Genomic DNA, 19,707 nt, shown 5'->3' on the forward strand with positions numbered 1-19,707 from the left:
CTCTTTCTTTCTCATACACACACACTCTCACATAGGGGGGAGGGTATAGGGGACATTCAGGATAGCGGCTAGGGCTATACAGAGAAACCCTGTCTCAAAAAAAAAAAAAAAAAAAAAAAAAGAGTTGGGGCAGGTAGGAGGAGGAGGAGGAGAAAGGATGGAAGAGGAAGCGAAGACCGAACAGCCAGGAGAAACTGCAAGGGTCTCATAGCTGGGGAATAAGTTAGTATAGTGATAGACCTGCCCAATCTAGGCTTATAATAACTGGATCGTGTAGTTTTTATATAGTTTTATTGGGGTTGCAAATTCTTGCAACAGACCCCCCCCCCCAGGAAAACTGAAGATCATTTAGCTCCTCTGAAGGGGAGGCTCAGAGGTGAGATGTTCAGGTCAATGTGGAGCTGACACCCCCACCAGGCTCTCCTACTTTTGAGAAGAATGTTTTCTCCACAGGCAGGGCTCCAGCCCACCCAGGACAGTCTGTTCCAGCACCAGATCATTGGAGGCGGGTTTTACTCTATGTCCCAGGGCCCTGGGCAGTTCAGCACCAACGTGACTGGATTGTAACAGCTCTAGACAGCTCATGAGCAAAGACAGAACGCTGTTGATTTAGGGATGGCATAGCCATGTGATACTCATTGAAAAAGAAATGGCTTCCACACAAGGAGGGCCAAGGACAAGAGCTGCCACCAATGACCTGAAGCTATCGTGGGAATTGAACTATGAGGGACTAGACATGGGAAGGCGAGTCCAGGATCAGAGGGGAAAGCGCATTATCCGAGTGAGCGGTCCTCATCAGGACAGTCAGCTCTTCTCTGGACGTCAGAGTCCAGGTCTGAGAATACAAGAAGCTGTCACTCAAAGCTCCCCACAGCTTCCTTCCTATGGAAGCTGCAGATGATCTAGTTCCAGACCTGGTCTCTGTCTGTCTGTTCCCCCCCTCCCCCCACCCCCATTTACCCAGCCCAAATCCCATTAGCACCTATCTGGAGGACAGCAGTTCTGTGAGTGGGGAAGGTTGTTAAGCACTCTGCCCAGGAAGAGCATGCACTTCTGGCCAAGGACCAAAAGCCGCAAGGACCCAAATAGCTGCCATCTGAAATGTACAGGCATGAACAGTCCCTTTAGGCACTTAAAATTTTAATAAAGACTCTTACCAGGAGAGCTCAGATCTTAAAAGAGAATTTCTGTGGAAATAAAACATTAATCTCCTATCTGCTGTGACTTTAAACCTTACTTTTTAAAACCAATCACATTCTCAGGATTTATGTAAGCTACTGAAATCCTGTCAATATCAACTTGAAATCGGGGAAAGGAGCAACACCCAGCACGTGTCCACACCGGTGAGCCCTGTCCCCAGCATTCTGCAGCATGTCCACTGTCCCCTCCCTGAAGTAAGAGAATGGAAGTCCAACACAAGCACATGAGCTGCACACCTGGAGAACACAAGAGACAGCTGCGGGAGGCACTACAGGGAGCTCATTCTGACCTCTTTAAGCCCTGTCTTTAGAAAATGACAGAGGCCCCTCACTGAAAAAGCTCTTAGCACCCAACTTAGAGGAGAGCACTATGAGGGCCTCTAAGGCATATGGCTTGAAGAGAGGCCAGACCAGAGAAGACACACATATAGGTCACACAACCTTTCAGGAAGCCTGAGAAAGGCAGGACCTGGGTCAACTGGGTTAAAGGACCTTTTTTTTTTTTTTTTAAATTTATTAATTTATTTATAGGAGTACACTGTAGCTGTCCTCAGACACACCAGAAGAGGGCATCGGATCCCATTACAGATGGTTGTAAGTTGTGAGCCACCATGTGGTTGCTGGGAATTGAATACAGGATCACTGGAAGAACAGTCAGTGCTCTTAACCACTGAGACATCTCTCCAGCCCAGGACTTTGTACTAAACAAGTAAGTGACAGTGACTCGTGCCTGTCACTGTCAGTTGGGAAAACAGAGATGGGATTCTAAGGTCTGTAGAGGTTTGTGTATCCTGTGTGTTAACCTTCAGGTATATGCAGAATATTCCAGCAATCACAGCACCTGTTTATTCTCCAGCTTCTGGCCAGTATCAGTTCAGGGACAAAGGAAAGAGGGCTTTGTACACAAATCTTCAAGGGCTCGCTACAGCCCCAGCCCTCCTATGTGATCTTTTCTTACCCTTCTGTCTGTGACTGTCATCCAAGCAGTTGGAGTCTCCATACAGCACGATCCGGCCTCCACCTTCAGATGGAATCTGATAAAGCCCCAAAATGGGAACATTTTCAACAACTGCTGTCTCTTGTTTTAAGACCTCCAATCCTACAGTAAACAATGAGAAGAGCAGTGAGTTCTCATGAGGAAATTACTGATTTTCTGGTTGCCACTTAACCAGAAATTGACCTGCCTAAGACTTGCAAAATACAACAGTCAGTCAAAACTGTACAAATCCCTAGAATAGCCGGGCGTGGTGGCGCACGCCTTTAATCCCAGCACTTGGGAGGCAGAGGCAGGTGGATTTCTGAGTTCGAGGCCAGCCTGGTCTACAAAGTGAGTTCCAGGACAGCCAGGGCTATGCAGAGAAACCCTGTCTCGAAAAAAAACCAAAAAACACAAATCCTTAGAACAGGGAAGCAGTATTTTCAGCATTACTAATTTCGATTTTAACAAAATCCAACTCTCATAAAACTGTATTTAGAAGAGTAGGACAGGCGTAGTTAACTTTTAAAATGTGCGCCCATCCACACGCCATTTAGATGTAAGATGTAAGCACATGCATTAGCAACAGAACCTCTGAAGTGCCAGACAGCACAACTGGAAATGCTCAATGAATTGAAATGTAAAAAGGTATCAGTGCCCTGGGCAGCTGCTAACAGCGGAGTCACACTGGTTAACCGAAGCTTGCCTTAGAACTAGGTGCCATGCAGCATGAGAATCCAGGAACGTGCCTGTACATCAGCTCTGAAATGCCTAACCTCTATGTGGAACAGGGAGTTAACATGGCATTTAGCCCCACAGCTAGACAACAGTTCTGATAGTCTGTTATCTTTTCTCCCTGTTTTGTTCTGTTTGGTGATAATGGGCTTGAACCTAGGACTAGCAAAGCACACTGCCACTGAACAGCAGCCCCACCCCTGTCCTGCCTGTCACTCACACCAAGGCATCAAGCTTTGTGTTCTCTTGTCCCAGCTGTCTGGAGAGTTAGCATGACAAGCCTCACTGAGCTGTGAAAGGGAGGCCTTTTCTGCTCTAGCGTAACAAGCTCCACAGAGTCCCCCTTACATCCAAAGACTATCCAAGTTTACATCAAGCAGTCCACGTTTAGATGGTACAAAAACACAAGATAAGGTATGCATTATTAAATCGACTTTTGCTATTGAGGTATGTCAGTCTCCAAGAACTTAGCAGAGCTATGAGACATGACTTACAGCTCAGAATTCCAGCTCTGGAGTGACAGTCACAGGAAGAGCTTCCTGTGGTCCAGTCCCACTGCCCTATATATAACTTTCAAAACCAGAGGCTGTCTAGTTTGTTCCTGCTTCTCCCAACTCAGGAGGTCTGTGGACTAAGTGGACTGTTTACGGTGATTTCATCTTCTCAGCCTATACTAGGGGCCTGGCCCTGGCTTGAGGGATGTTTGCTGTGGGGTAAACACAGACAATCAGAAATGCCTCTTGAAAGGGAAGATGGTGTTTTAATCTTTGAATTTTCATCAGGCTAAGAACTCTCAAAATCATTGAGACTGTGCCATACATAGCAACACACCTATCACAGATGAACCCTTTGACTGTGATTAAGACCATTTTGAGCCCCATCCTGGAGACCTCCCCGCTTTGGGTAGATTATACACTTATATTCAAATTTTCAGCAAGAGTTTGTCTTGCTCATTTGCGATTCCCCCAGAATCCATGCCACAGTCAGTACTATACAAATAAAACTGCAGTGAGTTTTACCAGGAACCAGAGAGGATGGAAGGGAAGGCCCGATACTGCTAATGGCATTCCTAATGCCCAAGAAAACACACACAGGGGGCAGAGCAGACACTACTAAAGCCGCATTTAGGAGTAAGTACAGTAGGTAGAGCACATGGGGAGCTGGAGAGGGATGGAAAGGGCACCAGGCCTGTGAGCAGCACCCTTTCTTTACCTTGGTCCTTGAAAGTCTGTGTGATCACTACACCATCTTCTGGAAACTTGGCGATGCTGCACCCTGACGCATAGTACACTGGAAGACAGTTGCTCAGCATTAAGGGAGTGGAGATGCCCAACACCTGCCCCACTGACCCAGCATGCATCTCACACAGGGTCTACACCATTCACGTTTGGACAGTCTTTAACCTGAAGAGACAAATTGCTATTGCCTGTTACATATCAACTACAAGTAATCATTTCAAACTTCAAGTGAAAAATGCTGGTAGCATGCGGTTTCTGAACAAAAATTTTAAAGTATATAAACTTTTTTTGTTTGTTGAAAAGAGTTTCATTATATATCCCAGAGTGGCTTCAAACACCTGTCAGGCTTTGGCTCCTGAGTGCTAGGATTATATAGTCAGTTTATGCGGTGCGAAGGATGGAACTCACGGCTCTGTGCATGCTAAGTAAATACTTATCAACTGAGTCACATGCCCAGCTCATTTTTCTACAGTGATGCAAACTGAAGCTAAGTCCTTGCACATGCAAGACAAGTAACCACGGAGCTACAGCTCCAGTCCCAAGTGTGCTTTTAAAAACATTGTAGGTCTTTCTACACTGCAGCTAATTTATGAATTCCATCTCTCTGAAATCTGAACTTAAGCTTGGAGCCCACACACTCATTCTTTTGCTAATTGTATGCCTCTACACACAGACATAAAACCTTACTGTCATGGTTTGCCAGGACAAACTCCCCTTCATATAGGCCGTCACTGAACCCCATGTTCCACACAGACAGCAGTTCATTCAGAGCTGGGATGTTTGCTCCTCCGGTGTCTGGCATCCACCACTGCCTATAAAAGTGGCAGAAGGCACAGAGAAGGCAAGAATTAAAATCCTCACATACTTTTCCTTGACAAAATTCAGTCCACACATACATATAAAAGTGTCAACTTAAACAAGCTGTTTGGTTTGAGAAATATGTAAGCTTACTACTCCAGCCAACTGTCTGCCTGTACACAGACACACTGAAGCTTTCTTTTATGAAATGAAAACTGGCACTTCACTGGCATGCAGTCCATACAGGCCTAGTCTGGATCTAGGCAGACCAGTGAAGCAGAAGTGAGAAAGGGGGCAGATACGCTAAAAGAAATCCACAACATAAGACATGACATTTACAGCAGCACTCCAGCACCCAGCACCACAGGTCTTAGGTGCATGTAAATTTTCTTATGTTCGGTATGAAGGACGCAGGACAGAACCGCATACGACAGAAAGTAAAGAACAGGTGTCTGTCCTCAGCAAGGGAGGACAGTGACCCCTTAGTGAGCCCTGAGTCTAGAAACCTGTCTATGAGGAGCTTCTTGTATGCAGAAAAGAGCTGTCTCCACCCACACTCCACTACCTAGAAAGACAAGCCCAAGCTAGGACAGTCATACAATAGCCTGCTGGGGAGCTGTGACACCATACTGCTATGCAAGCATACCTCGTGTTTTCATCATAAAACTTCACTTTTCTCATAACAGAAGTGTTGTACCAGTCACTGAAGATGACAAGGGAAAGGCCATTGTCCACATCCCTCCTCAGCTTAGCAATCTCCTCAGGGAAGTACTCTTCCTCACTGTCCACCATAAGCAAAGTGCCTGAGGGAAGCAATGCCACACTCTGAGAACTGTCACTTCTGAGTGGCAGAAGACAACAGCGGTGCTATCTCTCACTGGTGTCCTGCCTCTAGGAGTCTGGCTATTGCCGGCCTGCACCACTACAGAAGGAGGTAAGACACACAGTGGCCAGCAAGCCACAAGGACCAGCTAACTGTGTTCTTTGGTTTTTATATTTGCTCAATATAGTATTTTGCATTTATGTTGGAAGAAAGAGTAATGTATATATAGTATTGTTTTAAAGGTTGGGCCAGCAAGATAACTTAGCATAAAAGTTCCTTCTACCAAACCTGATTTCACTCAGGATCCATACAAAAGCACGAGCGCACACACACTCACACCCCACACACAATCTCTGTCCACAATCAGTTCTGAGGTCAGCTGGGCATTCCGACCACTAGTGAGCATGAACACCATGGGAGTCTTGCTCTGCACCTCCACTCTGACACAGGGACTCCATGCTGCTGTTATTGGCCTATCAGTGGTCATCACGGAACACTCAACACACAACGAAGACCTGGCCAGCAAGGCTGCCGCTCACCATACTGCGTGGCGTCAAAGCATGTGAATGGGGCACCAAGCACCTCCACAAAGTAGCCCATGCTGCGCAGATGCTGGTACATGTCCCTGAAGTTGGTGTGGACGTGGTCACCATTCCTGAAAAGCAACAAGCACACCGTTCAGACGACCATTCTCTGCAGGAAAGGACAGGGCACAGGGTTGATGCTCTCCAGGGTTGCATTGCCTGGGTCAGACAAGCCAAAGCAGCGACGAGAGAGAAGTGCGTGCACAGCACAAGCCATGATAAAATGATGCAGGGACATGGCTCACAGTGTCCTGAGCAGCACTTCAGAGGCACTCAGTAACTTAACAGGAGCCACTGGCATGTGACAAGCACTATGGAGCTTCAGAGATGACTGGCACACACGACTGCCCATCGCCTTGTCTTGCTTTCCTCCCGAAACATGCTCACTCTTCCTCTGCACAGCCAGGTCAACTGTCTAAGCGCCTGGCAAAAGAACCTAGAGCCCATCTTGCAACGCCCACCTGACAGGCTCCTGTGCAGGGCCGTGGCCTTGCCTCCTGTTAGTCTCCCCTATTTCCACACCACCTGCCTTTCAGGAAAATCTTAACTCTAAAAGGAAATCTGGGGCTAGAGAGATAGCTCAGGGCTTAAATCAGCTGTTCTTAGAGAGGACCCAGCACCCACGTGGCAGTACACAACCATCTGTAACTCCATTTCCAGAGGAGCCAATGACCTTTTCTGGTCTCCATGGGCACCAAGAATACAAATGATACCCAGACATTCATGCAGATAAAACATCTATACACGCTGGGCGGTGGTGGCGCACGCCTTTAATCCGAGCACTTGGGAGGCAGAGGCAGGCGGATTTCTGGGTTTGAGGCCAGCTTGGTCTACAAAGTGAGTTCCAGGACAGCCAGGGCTATACAGAGAAACCCTGTCTCGAAAAAAACAAAAAACAAACAAACCAACAAACCATCTATACACATAAAATTTTAAAAATTACAAATAAAAAAGGCAAATCTGACCGTGAATCGGGATTCTGATTCCCAGAATCCTGGTCAGGCCAGCGTGGAGGCATACACCTTTAACCCCAACAACAAGAAGGCAGATCTCTGTGAGTTCAAGGCCAGACTGGTCTAAAGATTGAGTTCTAGGCCAGCCAGGGCTGCACAGAAAAACCCTGTCTCAAAAAAGTTAAAAATACCATAGGAGGAACAAGAACATGAACCAACCAGTACCCCCAGAGCTCCCTGGGACTAAACCACCAATCAGAGAAAACACATGGTGGGATCGTGGCTCCACCTGCATATGTAGCAGAGGATGGCCTAGTCGGTCATCAATGGGAGGAGAGGCCCTTGGTCCTGTAAAGGCTCCATGCCCCAGTATAGGAGAATGCCAGGGCCAGGGAGCAGGAGTGAATGGGTTGGTAAGCAGGGGGAGGGGGAGGGGAATAGGGGTTTTTGGAGGGGAAACCAGGAAAGGGGATAACATTTGAAATGTAAATAAAGAAAATATCTAATAAAAAAATAAAAATCTAAAAAAAAAAAATTATGGTCAAACGGTTTGATCCCTTCTCTCTTCACACTTCCAACATGGAGCCTAAGCTCCACTTTACAGGAAGAGAAACAAGCCTGCCTTTGAGGCCAAGAGAAAGGCTGCCTAAATGGCCTGCAGGAGTAGCAAGCAGGACAGGGAGTGAGGGGAAGGAAGACAGGCAACCACAGCCTGGGCAGTCAGGGCAGCCACACAGAGCTGGCACGAGAGGCAGGAGAGGTACAGCCTGAAGCAAGCTATGAGTGACTGCTTTCAGATGATCATGCGGCCAACATACAGCGGTTGGAACACAGGGAAACAAGAACAACAGAACCAGGACCTGTCAAGAGGAGAGATGTCACCCAGGCCTAAGACAGAGCCAAAGGAAAGCCACACATGGGAGGATGGAGCCAGAGCTGAGGATGGACAGTGGGACTGACCAGACTTGCCACTGACTCAGTGGCAGACAGGAAACAAAACAGGATAAAACGTCATAGTTTCTGCTGCATAATGCATGTTCAGAAGTTGGTGTCATCACAACACAGGCTCCCAACAGTGCCAGGAGCAAGCACACACAGCCCTGGGGACATCGTGCAGGCAAACCACTACTCACCAGTCTAAAGGGTCATTCTTCATCCGCAAGTTGTCCCTGGGGAAGTAGCCAGGTGGGTAGCGGAGGTTGTGGTACTGGTCCCAGAGGACTCTCTTGCTCCGAGGAGGGGTGGGAATGATCTTCACCTTGATGGGAAGCTTCACCGTGGACGTGTGCTCCGCACCACTGTTTAACTGCAAAAGGAGACAGATAAAACAGAAACTTGAAACGTACTTTGTGAGTATCTGAAAAAGTCTTAGTCTGGGTTTTAAAATACTTTTTCATTTCCTCTTTCCTTTGTTTCTGAGATAAGATAGCAAACTCGGGGTGTGGATTCCAGATGCTGGGATGACCCACACAGTACCACACCACACTCAGAAAAACTGTTTCTATTTACCAGTTTAAGTCACACAGTTTAAATGAAATGTGTGGCAATAACATATATTCATGTGCTGCAATTAATTCTGTTCAAACTCAAGATTGAAGACTTAAAATTCAGACATTTTATTCCTAAAAGCCACTAGAGCACACAAAGCCAACCTCATATGTCCTACCTGGAGACCAATTTCAGATGCATGAATTCTGAGCTTGAAATTAGGCCCAAGGAAGTCCTGCCTGCTATGACACAGCAGCAGAGTGTAAGCACAGAGCAAGGGGTCTAACTGCAGGGCATAAGCACAGAGCCGGGTCTAACCTCAGAGCGGGGTCTAACCTCAGAGTGTAAGCACAGAGCGGGGTCTAACCTCAGAGCGTAAGCACAGAGTGGGGTCTAACCTCAGAGCATAAGCACAGAGCCAGGTCTAACTTCGGAGCATAAGCACAGAGCCGGGTCTAACCTCAGAGCATAAGCACAGAGCGTAAGCACAGAGCGGGGTCTAACCTCAGAGTGTAAGCACAGAGCGGGGTCTAACCTCAGAGCGTAAGCACAGAGCGGGGGTCTAACCTCAGAGCGTAAGCACAGAGCGGGGTCTAACCTCAGAGCATAAGCACAGAGCCAGGTCTAACCTCAGAGCGTAAGCACAGAGCGGGGTCTAACCTCAGAGCATAAGCACAGAGCGGGGTCTAACCTCAGAGCGTAAGCACAGAGCCGGGTCTAACCACAGGGCGTAAGCACAGATCGCAGTCTAACTGCAGCTGCTCTGAGGGAAACCCTGCTCCACGGCTCATGGCCATGAGGCTAATCCAGTCAACCTCAGTGATTCATTAAATGGAGACCCTCAGCTCTGAGTCTGCTCCCCACCTCTGCTTTCCTGGCAGGAGCTGGTAAAGGGTAAAGAAAAACAAGACACAGTGTCCTGGTGGCCCTTACTTCCGTCTCTGCTGGAGAAGCCACTGTGATCATGATGTGGCCCTGAGCGATGCCTTCCCAGGAAGCTGCCTTCTTGGTCACAGAAATGGAGATGGCAAGGTAACCTGACCAGGGCCACAACACTGAGGAGTAGGAGAAGGCCACTTCAATGTTGTCTCCATTCTGTGGTAAATAGGGTCGCCACTCAGGCTGCAGGAAAAAGAAATCAGGTCAATAGTGAAGTGAGGAGTGTGGAACACAAGAGTGACCCTAAGTGAGCTACCCTGGCTGTGCAGATGGAGTCTTGAACATAGACAGGACGTGAGCTGTGTGTGTTCTGCAAGGTTATAAAGTTGCCATTCCATAAGAAAACGGGTGCACTTGTCAAGAGTTCTCCTGTGTCAGATGAAGAGAACTGACACAAGTGACACCTTTAGACCTATCCCCAGTGTCACTGAAGTGTCACTGATGCCAGCTGTCACCAACCAAATCCTACAACTACTGAGAGGCACCTGGCTGTAGGTGACTGCCCTGCTGTGTTATACGCACACCCCATCGTGGGCCAGAGGAGAGAGGAAAAGGAGGCAATAAGAGAGCCCCTGGGAACCGTACAGACCTAAGTCACTGACTCCCTCACAAGCCACAGAGCCACAGAGCCAGGGCAACCGCCCAAGTGACTAGGAAGAGATTGGGGAAAGAAGACCCTGCAGGGAACATCACCACAAACCCCAGCGTTAATGACTACTCTTGGGCCACTGGTTAGCAACTGAGAAAAAAAAATACCATCAAATTCATTTGCAACAAACTTTAACAGATGAACAAATTCAATGTTTAATCACTGAGTTAGTGGGTATTAGTATAAATATTTTTTTAAAAAGTACAGAATTAGTCTAAATATAAAACTGACTTTATTATACCTCTGTAAGGAGGAGTTATAGTTTTCTAAACATCAGGGGAAAAAAAAAAAAATCACACAAGAAAAAAATGCAGGGGGCTGGAGAGATGGCTCAGCAGTTAAGAGCACTGACTGCTCTTCCAGAGGGCCTGAGTTCAATTTCCAGCAACCACGTGGTGGCTCACAACCATCTGTAATGAGATCTGATGCCCTCTTCTGGTGCATCTGAAGACAGCTACCGTGTACTTACTTGTAATAATAAATAAATCTTAGGAAAAAAAAAAAGAAAACATTTACACAAGTGAGGATTAATAAAACCACCACAGAAAGTCATACCAAGAATAAGAAAATAATGGCCTGGGGGTGGAGTGGTGAGGAGAACTCTAAAAAACAAAACAAGAACCACCAAGAGTTACCTTTTCTAAAACATAGAGATACTGTAACAGCAGCAGGGGAAAATCCAATTCCAGTAAAAAGTAGACAAGGACACACAACAGTAACTGGCATTGAGAGACATAATCAGTAAACACAAGGTGCCCACCCCAGAGAGTTGTTTTATACAATTTTCACTAACCAGATCATCTACCTCTAAGAGGCACAGACACACACACACACACACACACACAGTGACATTATCCACATATCAGAGTATCCTAACCATAAAAAGGAGCAAAACACAGAATGGCACATGAGGAACCTTGATAACATTTTCAGTGAGAAAAGCCAGTCATAGCAGGACTGTCTCCAGCAGGCAGATCCAGAGACGGAAAGCTGACTGAGCAAGGTGTGATCCCAGCATTGGGAAGCAGCCGCAAGGGGATCTCTGTGAGCTGGAGGCCATCCTGGACTGTATAGCAGTTCTAGGGCAGCCAGGACTATAAAAGAGATCCTGTCTCAAAAACAAAAAAGAAAAGGAAAAGAGGGAGGAGGAGGGGAGGAGAGGAGAGGGGGAAAGAAAGGAAAACAAAGCAGACTGGTGGCCAAGGGATTTGAGGGGGGGGCAGAGTACATGTGGATGGACACGTTATCTTCAGGGGTGACAGAAATGTTCTTGAATGCAGTCAATGCTGGCACAGCCCTGTGAATATACTAACAACACACTCAAATGTAAAAGAGCCTCATGAAATACAAAAAACGAGAAAGGCGTGTCACTCAAGACAGGTGTGGTGCAGACATCTCCATAAACCCGGCAGCAACAGTCTTGGAGAGAAGTTAGTGTATGCACCAACAACTGCAGTAACCTCCACCCGGACTCAGGCAGGGGTCTCATCTAGGGAGGACATGCTGAGGAAATAACTCGGAAGAAAAGAAAACACTCTGTGTAACAGCAGAATCTTTGTAGGCAAAAGCCACCTAAGTGCTCAAGTGAAGGCACACCGTGAGCCAATGATAACCCAACGCCCATCGTGCAGACACTGAAGCACACTGCTGTTTTCAGATGCCTACAGTGGACAGACACAATGACAAGTGGTTGCAATAAGGTCTGGTAAAGAGCCGGGCGTGGTGGCGCACGCCTTTAATCCCAGCACTTGGGAGGCAGAGGCAGGCTGATTTCTGAGTTCAAGGCCAGCCTGGTCTACAGAGTGAGTTCCAGGACAGCCAGGACTACACAGAGAAACCCTGTCTCAAAAAACCAAAAACCAAACCAACCAACCAAACAAACAAAAAACAAAAAAAGTCCGGTAAAGAATACATTTTAAGGGCTGGAGAGCTGGCTCAGCCATTAAGAGCACTGACTGCTCTTCCACAGAACCTGAGTTCAATTCTCAGCAACCACATGGTGGCTCAGAACCATCTGTAATGGGATCCAATGCCCTCTTCTGGTGTGTCTGAAGACAGCAATAGTGCACTGACATATGCAAAGTAAATAAATTTCTTTAAAAAAATGTTTTAAAGTACCTGGTTCTGGATGTGATATATATACAGTAAGTGGTTAGAAAATCATAAATGTAAAATTCAAAACAAGAACTAGGCTTTCTATAAGGTCTACAAGTGTTCAGTAAGGAAGAAAGTCATTTTCATTGGTCAGTAGCTGTGAAAACTAAAAGGTGCTCTGTTGTTAGGAGCCAAAGTCAGAGAATGAACTTAGGCCTTGACTTTTCTATAGAGGAGCAGGTTGACTTTCAAGGTTTAGCAGCTGCCTACCACCATCTGAAGCTTGAGCAGGTGAAAGGAGCCCGCCACCCCTTTCCGAGACAGTTTCTTTGTATAGAGCTGGATGACCTGGAACTCACTCTATAGACTAGGCAGGCTGTCCCTGAACTCAGAGATCTGCCTGTCCCTGTTTCCTGAGTGCTGGGACTAAAGGAGTGTGCAACACACCCAGCTAAGCCCTTCTCTCTTAACTTCAGGAGGGATAGTAACTAAGGTACAAAGTCTGGGCCACGTTGCAGAGAAGTTTCACCTTATCCACAATTCTTCCTGTGACTCCCATGCCATTGAGGATGGTGACATTAACGATTGTTGGCATTCCTCCATAGTAGATAGGCTGAGAGCAGTAGGGCCACATGTAGGGACACTCAGTCAGGTCGATGTAGCTAGGACTCAGGCTGAAACAAGAAGAGAGTGTTACTGTAGAGCGCATCAGGAGTGCTGGGCACAGGTGGCAGTGGCACAGTGGGGCTGCACACTAAGGGCGTGCTTATAGGGTGCCCTGCAGTTGGGCTCTATCAGCTCTATGGCAGCAGACTATGGACTGAAGTTTCAGGAGGCTTCTGTGGCAAGCACACCGATATGCCAATGCAGTCTGCTGTTAGTCAAGGGGATAGCTCTGTGAAACCCTGCTCAGGGGCAGACAGGAGGGGAAGGCACAGGAACTCTGAGTCTAGATTCCCCCAGACTCCCTACATATCAGCTGCCCTCCTCCCTCACAGCTGGGATTCTTGCTCTGGTGCACCAGACACACTCAGCTGAGACCCATGAAACATTCCGACAGAATGCTGAGCCTGGAGAGGCTGGGGCCTGGTCAAGAGGCGCACAGTGCTGACACAATGATCCTGCACGTTCTTTCATCTGTTGTGTGTCTGAAATGCATCTGTGCCAGGTTAACAGCCAACATTCCTAGCCAACCCTGGGGTCAGTTATCTATGTGCAGGAAGTGTACACAGCTGCAGACAGTGGGCGGGGCTGTTCCCTACTTCATCTCACTATGGTGCACTCATCTTAAACATAGCTGGGCAAACTGAATTACTACATAAAAGTCTAACATCATCTTTGTGTACATATTTTCATGTGCAAGTGCACATGTGTGTATGCACATGAAGGTCAGAGGTCAACCTCAGATAGTGTTCCTCAGAATGAATGTTCAATTTGTTCTGTGGGGTAGGGTGCCTTACCATAACCTGAGTCTCACAGATTCAGTTAAGACTGGTTGGCCAGCAAACTCCAGAGAGTGGGCTACTGCATTCTGGTACTTATATGTACTCTGGGGAGAGAATGTATGACCTCATGTTTGCACAGCGAATACTTTACAGACTGGACCACATCCTCAGCTGAGTGCCAAAAGCTCAGAGACAGGTACACATACGCACTCTCACACACACACACTCTCTCACTCACACACACTCACACTCTCACACACACTCTCATTCACACACACACACTCACACACACACACACACTCACACGTCAAATGAAGCACACATAACACAAGCACCCCAATGGGCCTGGACCAGAAGGGCCTGAGTGGGAGAACAGGTGCCCTGACTAGGAGCTTGCCCTGGTGCCATCAACATGCCAACACGAGGGCAGGCTGAGAGGAGAACTTCTGGGTTCTCAGTACTATTTGTGAAACTTAGATGTAAATCTAAAGTCATCTCAAAATAGAAAGTAAAAAACAGCCTCAGACCAACCATGAGAAAACAGCAGAGAAACCCTCATGAAGACAACTGGCTCTTTACTCCAAGTATTGAAGCATAAATAACAAAACAGGCAAACTGTCAGGGACCAGGGACCAGGGACCAGGGACCAGGGACCAGGTGTAAGAAATCACAATGTGGGGCTGGTGAGATGGCTCAGTGGGTAAGAGCACCCGATTGCTCTTCCGAAGGTCCTGAGTTCAAGTCCCAGCAACCACATAGTGGCTCACAACCATCCATAATGAGACCTGACTCCCTCTTCTGGAGTGTCTGAAGACAGCTACAGTGTACTTACATATAATAAAATAAATAAATTTAAAAAAAAAAAAAAAAAAAAAAAGAAGTCACAATGTAGGGTCTGGAACCCAACAGGTAGAAGACACAAGGGGAAAGCATACAGTCTGAGTAGCCACAGAGGCCCTATCTACAAAGCTAGTGTTACATGTGACTTCCAATACTATGGCAGGTCAGCTAAGCTGCCGTCCCTTCCTCACTGGGGAAGCAGAGCAAACTGTATAGGACAACTCTATCTCTGCAAATTTTCTGCAAACTTAGATTGTTTCAAAAGTGTTAAAGAAATGCAAATCCTTCTTTTTGCTACATCCATTGGGTACATAGCATCAGCGGGTGCACAGCTTACAACTTTACCACTGAACCTGAGCGTGGGGCCAGGAGCCCTGCCGTCTAGCTACTGCTATGTGCAGGGAAGCCTGGGAGGAAAGGCCTGCTGAGCATGCCAGCACATACCCACCTTGCCTGCGGTTTGTAGCTGCTGAGGATCTGATAGGCTCGCAGCAGATCCAACTTGCCATGGCCTTGCTCAAACATGTTGACCCCAGGAAGTCTCCGAGCTGATGCTATCAAAGCTTGCTTCACACTGGCAGGATTCACCAGCTCCCGCTTCTGTACTGTGCTGGGGGAGGAGAAGCAGTCTTTGCTCATTGTTCTCAGGACAGGATGAAAACCAAACAGCCTCCAACTGGCAAGAGGGTCAGTATGTGGCCTGCAGTCTGCTATAGCTAGCCGGACTTCCTGGTCCAGTGGAGCCATGAGATGAGAACACTATGAACTACTTAACAGGCCCTGGTGGCAGGTTTTACTGACCACTTTTCTCAGCAGTGACTTTGTAGGCTCATGCCTACTTACACAAAATTCATAAATAAATAATACAGTTTCCTGATAATCTGAATAAATCAATCACACAGGTTACAAGAGGGAAAACCATCATAGAGGTTCAGGGTCCCCAGGGAGGGTCACCTGCTGGCTGAGATGTAAAGGAAGATAGGTGGATATTGGAGAGGAAAAACGCAGGGTGTGCAGGAGGTGCAGGGAGAGGGGAGACCACTGCTTCCAGAGTGAGCCCTTGTCTTTGGGTTGGGATTTGGAGGCCTGAGACCACTGAGCATGCTGCCGGCACACTCCAGATCCACACACTAACATGGAGCCTTGCTTGACCAGCATGGATCAGTCTAATTCTGAAATGGTCACGTTTTCACAGACGTATCCTAGACAAATAGGTTTTAATAACTAGATTGTGAGAGCAGTTGTCGGGCAAAACTAGAAAACTTACTTTCCTACATAGCCCCTAAACAGTAACTACTGATGGAGGTAACCTGAGAGCCAAGGCAGGATTGTTAACAGGTAACCAGACAGTCAAAGGAGACCGTGGGGCTAGGCCTTCCAAAGGAAGAATCAGCGCCCTACTGGAAGCTATAGGTCAGTAGACGCCACTTCCTCACTGAGCACCTACCACACCAGGACCGTTCCTGTCACCACCACTTCTGACCTAGCACTATGGCATGTGATGTGGACAGAGGTACGCTGAAGGCTCCCTCAATGCAAACTCCTTGTGTTAAGAGCTGCTACTGGGAACAGCAAACACAGCTCCTCACCTTCCCACTCCTTGGCAGGAGACGAGTGATGGGCACTACAGAGAAGTGGGAAGCCTGGCTTCCTGCTAACAGTTACATGACAGGCAAAAACAGACCAGGAGTTTCTGTTTCTAGAATCCACGGTGCTAGGACCACAGGCCTGCAGATTTCTTTACTCAGCACAGAGCACATACAAAAGTGTGAGTCTGCCTTCCCTCCTCTGCTGCTTCCCAGGGGAGAGCGAAGCAGTGCTCCCAAAGGCACACACTTTCAAGAATCTGGCTCTAACGTATAAGGCAGTCAGGCAAGAGATACACTGCTCCCACCGATGTTACTAATAACATAATCTCTGCTTTTAGAAAGTAAGCATACAATTCGCTGAATTATAAAATGAGCACGGAATACGAACCTCAAATATGCAGAGCTGTGTGTTTATGTGTGGCATTACAATATGGTATCTCAACAAAGACCTCCTCAGAGGAGAGAGAATGCAAGTCAGGGGAATGCAAGTGCTTCAAAGACATAACTGAGAGAAAGGGAGCACGGCCCATCTGACCACACGCCAGGGCAGGCACGCTGCAGTTCTGCTCTACCACAGCTCGGAAGCTGCTTCTAGTTTCATCACCTGCAGGAGGGAGGGCCGAGGACTAAGGTCCACTCCAACTACAGATGAGAGTCAACAGGACAGAATGCGTGGCACAGAGACACCCCCGTCAGTCATCAGGACACTGGTTGGCTGTCAGGACCTAAGTGGCTTCCCAGCTTAGCTAAGAGCATGGAAACAAAACACGAAGTGATGGCTATGGTAACTTGCTTCCTAGCAGAAACCAGTTATTCTCTGGGTCCCATAACAGAATGTTACAGATGTTAACTTTGCACAGAACTTTAATAAGAAAAAATATGTATTGCTAAGGAAACAGAGGGTTCAGCAAGGAAACATGCATGTTTTATGCCCTCGCCCAGTACATATGTTGTAAGAACAGCCCAGCCCAGCCCAGCCCAGCCAAGCCCAGCCCAGCCACATCTCAATCGTGGAGCCTCGGAGAGCAATAGAAAACCCTCCAGGGTTTCTGGTTTACTCCAGCTTCCAGCCATCACAGAGGGATCGTTGGCCTCCTGTGGGAGATGAGGGAGCAGAGACACCCACGATCCGTATGCAATACTCACCTTACTAGTAAGGTGACGGCCCCAGCAACCACTGGGGAAGCGACACTGGTCCCTGAGAGTGCACGGCAGCCCCCTTTCACACCGGAACCCCGTACTCCAGCACCATAGGTGACAATGTCAGGCTTCACACGACCATAGCCTCCTGGTAATTCCTATAAACAAGGGTAGCTTGGTTTCTCATCACATCTATAGCCCTTAGCCACGAAGGTTATGTGTGAATAAAATCAGACGGATTTAAACATTTATCTGACAAGATGCTGATTTGAGTCTGAAATACTCTGCAAACTGAAGACAAGCTTTAGCGGTAACAAAAACAAAACCAATTTAGTGTTTTATAATACTAAAATAGCAAAACAGGGAAAGATAACTTTGCTAATATTTTAATAATTGCTCAGGTCAGAAAGTAGCCACTGACTTGTCACTGAGAAAACCAGCAGCCTGCTGTACCCTCTGATAGTCAAGAAATATGTCAGAGAATTAGGAACCTAAAACCAAAACAACCATTCACAAGTGTCTTCTTCATGAGGAAACTAGCACATGGCTACGGTCAGCTGTTTCAAAGAGTACAGCACCACTGAGGCCAGGCACGCTGCACAGACATCACTCTCTTCAAATCCCTAAAGAGTGGACCCCGATGAGAAGGATACAGAAAGGGATTATAAGCTCTCTTCCCCATCCCAGCCTTCTCTCTGAATCTCTAGACAGCCTTGCTGGGCGGCATAGACTAGACTGGAGCTTTCCTGTAATCATTTGTTCTTGTCTCCTTAGTGCTGGGATTATAAGCACATGCCATCATAGCGGCCCAAGAACTTAAATTATATTCTGCTGAGAAAAAAAAGTATACTTATTTGAAATGCAAATCTTTTCCTGGCAATCAATAATAAAAAGGAGTGTAGACTCATGGGCAAAGCGTGAAGACGCTGTTGGCCACAGCTGCATAGACAACTCAGGAGTATTTCTCCATAGCACTGAAAAACAAGCCCTTGAGGAAGGCCAAGGAGGTCACAGCACGCGCAGTTGAAGGGAGCTACAGACTGATGCTGGTAGATGCTCCGCTTGTTGCTACCTCACAGCACAAAGGACATGCTGAGGAACACACAGAACACGCAGCACAGTGCAGGCCTGACTCAGAGTAGGGTCTATCAGACCAGACCATGCATCAAGGCACCGAATGGGTCAGCTCTAGAGATGGCATCCTATGTGTGAGGACAGACTTAGAAGCTAGTGGAGCCTACACTGTATAGCTGAGCTGGCATGAAGACTATTCTAGAGTGCTACAGGGTGTGGGGTGGAGGTGGGCAAGGCCTATGTGCGCCTACAAAGCTGTCAACCGTTCTGGGCCCTTCTTGATGTATCTCAGAGCTTTGCACATATTCAAATTAGAGCAAATAGACATGTTCTAACCCCAAAGAACACTAGGGATAGGTGCTTCCCAGTCACCCCTTGAAGGATGAAGTGACGCAGCTTAATGTCTAACACTCTGCAATGGCTGTGACAGACCTGACATCAGCTATTCTTACTGGGCTTTCATTCTGACTTCAGTGCTAGGGATGGGCCTGGGGTCTGGAACTTGCCAGCCAGCATTCTCCCATGGGGCTAAATCACCAACCTCAGAATTTACTTCAAGCCAGAGACAACCTGAGCTTGTACTGAGGAAAGTTGCTGTCTTCCTCTACTTCACCTACACTTGTGCTTCAGAGGATGGTAAAAAAGACATGAACTGGGGAACGACCCTCCGAATCCACCCAGATCTTCAAGACAGCTCAACTCACTGAGCTAAAAGGTGGTTAACAGCAAAGTTCCTGACCCCTTGCCCTCGCAGGGGACGGGTGTGTATGTGTGCACACACCCACAGCCCTGGCTACTTCTCTGCCTGTGCATTGACAAAACACATAGCAAGGCCCTTAGACCAAGGGCTCTGTGAGCCACATTCGGCTATTACAGAAAGCATACCCAGGTAGTCATTCCCCTGGAAGAAAAGCGGGCGATGTTATCTTCAAAGTCAATGCCACCCACTCCAATCACATCCATCTGATCAGCAGGGTTATTCAGAGTGCTGGAGTGAGACACACAAAAGAAAGAGAGAGAAAACAAAAGGGAGAGAAATAATTTTAAATGAATATTTCAAACCAGGTCAAGCACTCCCAGAAAAATCTAAGGTCATTTCTTAGGTCTTCTGTACCAGAGTGTGCAGCTTTGACAGGAGGCTGC

At 47.4% G+C, this 19,707-nt stretch overlaps 1 protein-coding gene across 2 annotated transcripts in view; it reads right to left on the bottom strand.

Moving 5' to 3' along the window:
- Mbtps1 (membrane bound transcription factor peptidase, site 1) overlaps positions 1-19,707 on the bottom strand; it is a 49,771-nt gene that overhangs the window by 8,512 nt on the left and 21,552 nt on the right. For both annotated transcript variants that reach the window (XM_021220112.1, XM_029532448.1), the window contains exons 9-19: positions 19,450-19,552; positions 17,497-17,648; positions 15,210-15,371; positions 13,006-13,150; positions 9,728-9,916; positions 8,440-8,612; positions 6,309-6,424; positions 5,593-5,749; positions 4,836-4,960; positions 4,123-4,200; positions 2,158-2,298 (exon numbers count right to left, since the gene is read on the bottom strand). In XM_021220112.1, coding sequence (XP_021075771.1) covers positions 2,158-2,298; positions 4,123-4,200; positions 4,836-4,960; positions 5,593-5,749; positions 6,309-6,424; positions 8,440-8,612; positions 9,728-9,916; positions 13,006-13,150; positions 15,210-15,371; positions 17,497-17,648; positions 19,450-19,552 — 1,541 coding nt within the window. The remainder of the gene's footprint in view (positions 1-2,157; positions 2,299-4,122; positions 4,201-4,835; positions 4,961-5,592; positions 5,750-6,308; positions 6,425-8,439; positions 8,613-9,727; positions 9,917-13,005; positions 13,151-15,209; positions 15,372-17,496; positions 17,649-19,449; positions 19,553-19,707) is intronic.

Source organism: Mus pahari, chromosome 20 (assembly GCF_900095145.1).
Source record: "Mus pahari chromosome 20, PAHARI_EIJ_v1.1, whole genome shotgun sequence".
In the NCBI taxonomy this organism is placed as follows: domain Eukaryota; kingdom Metazoa; phylum Chordata; class Mammalia; order Rodentia; family Muridae; genus Mus; species Mus pahari.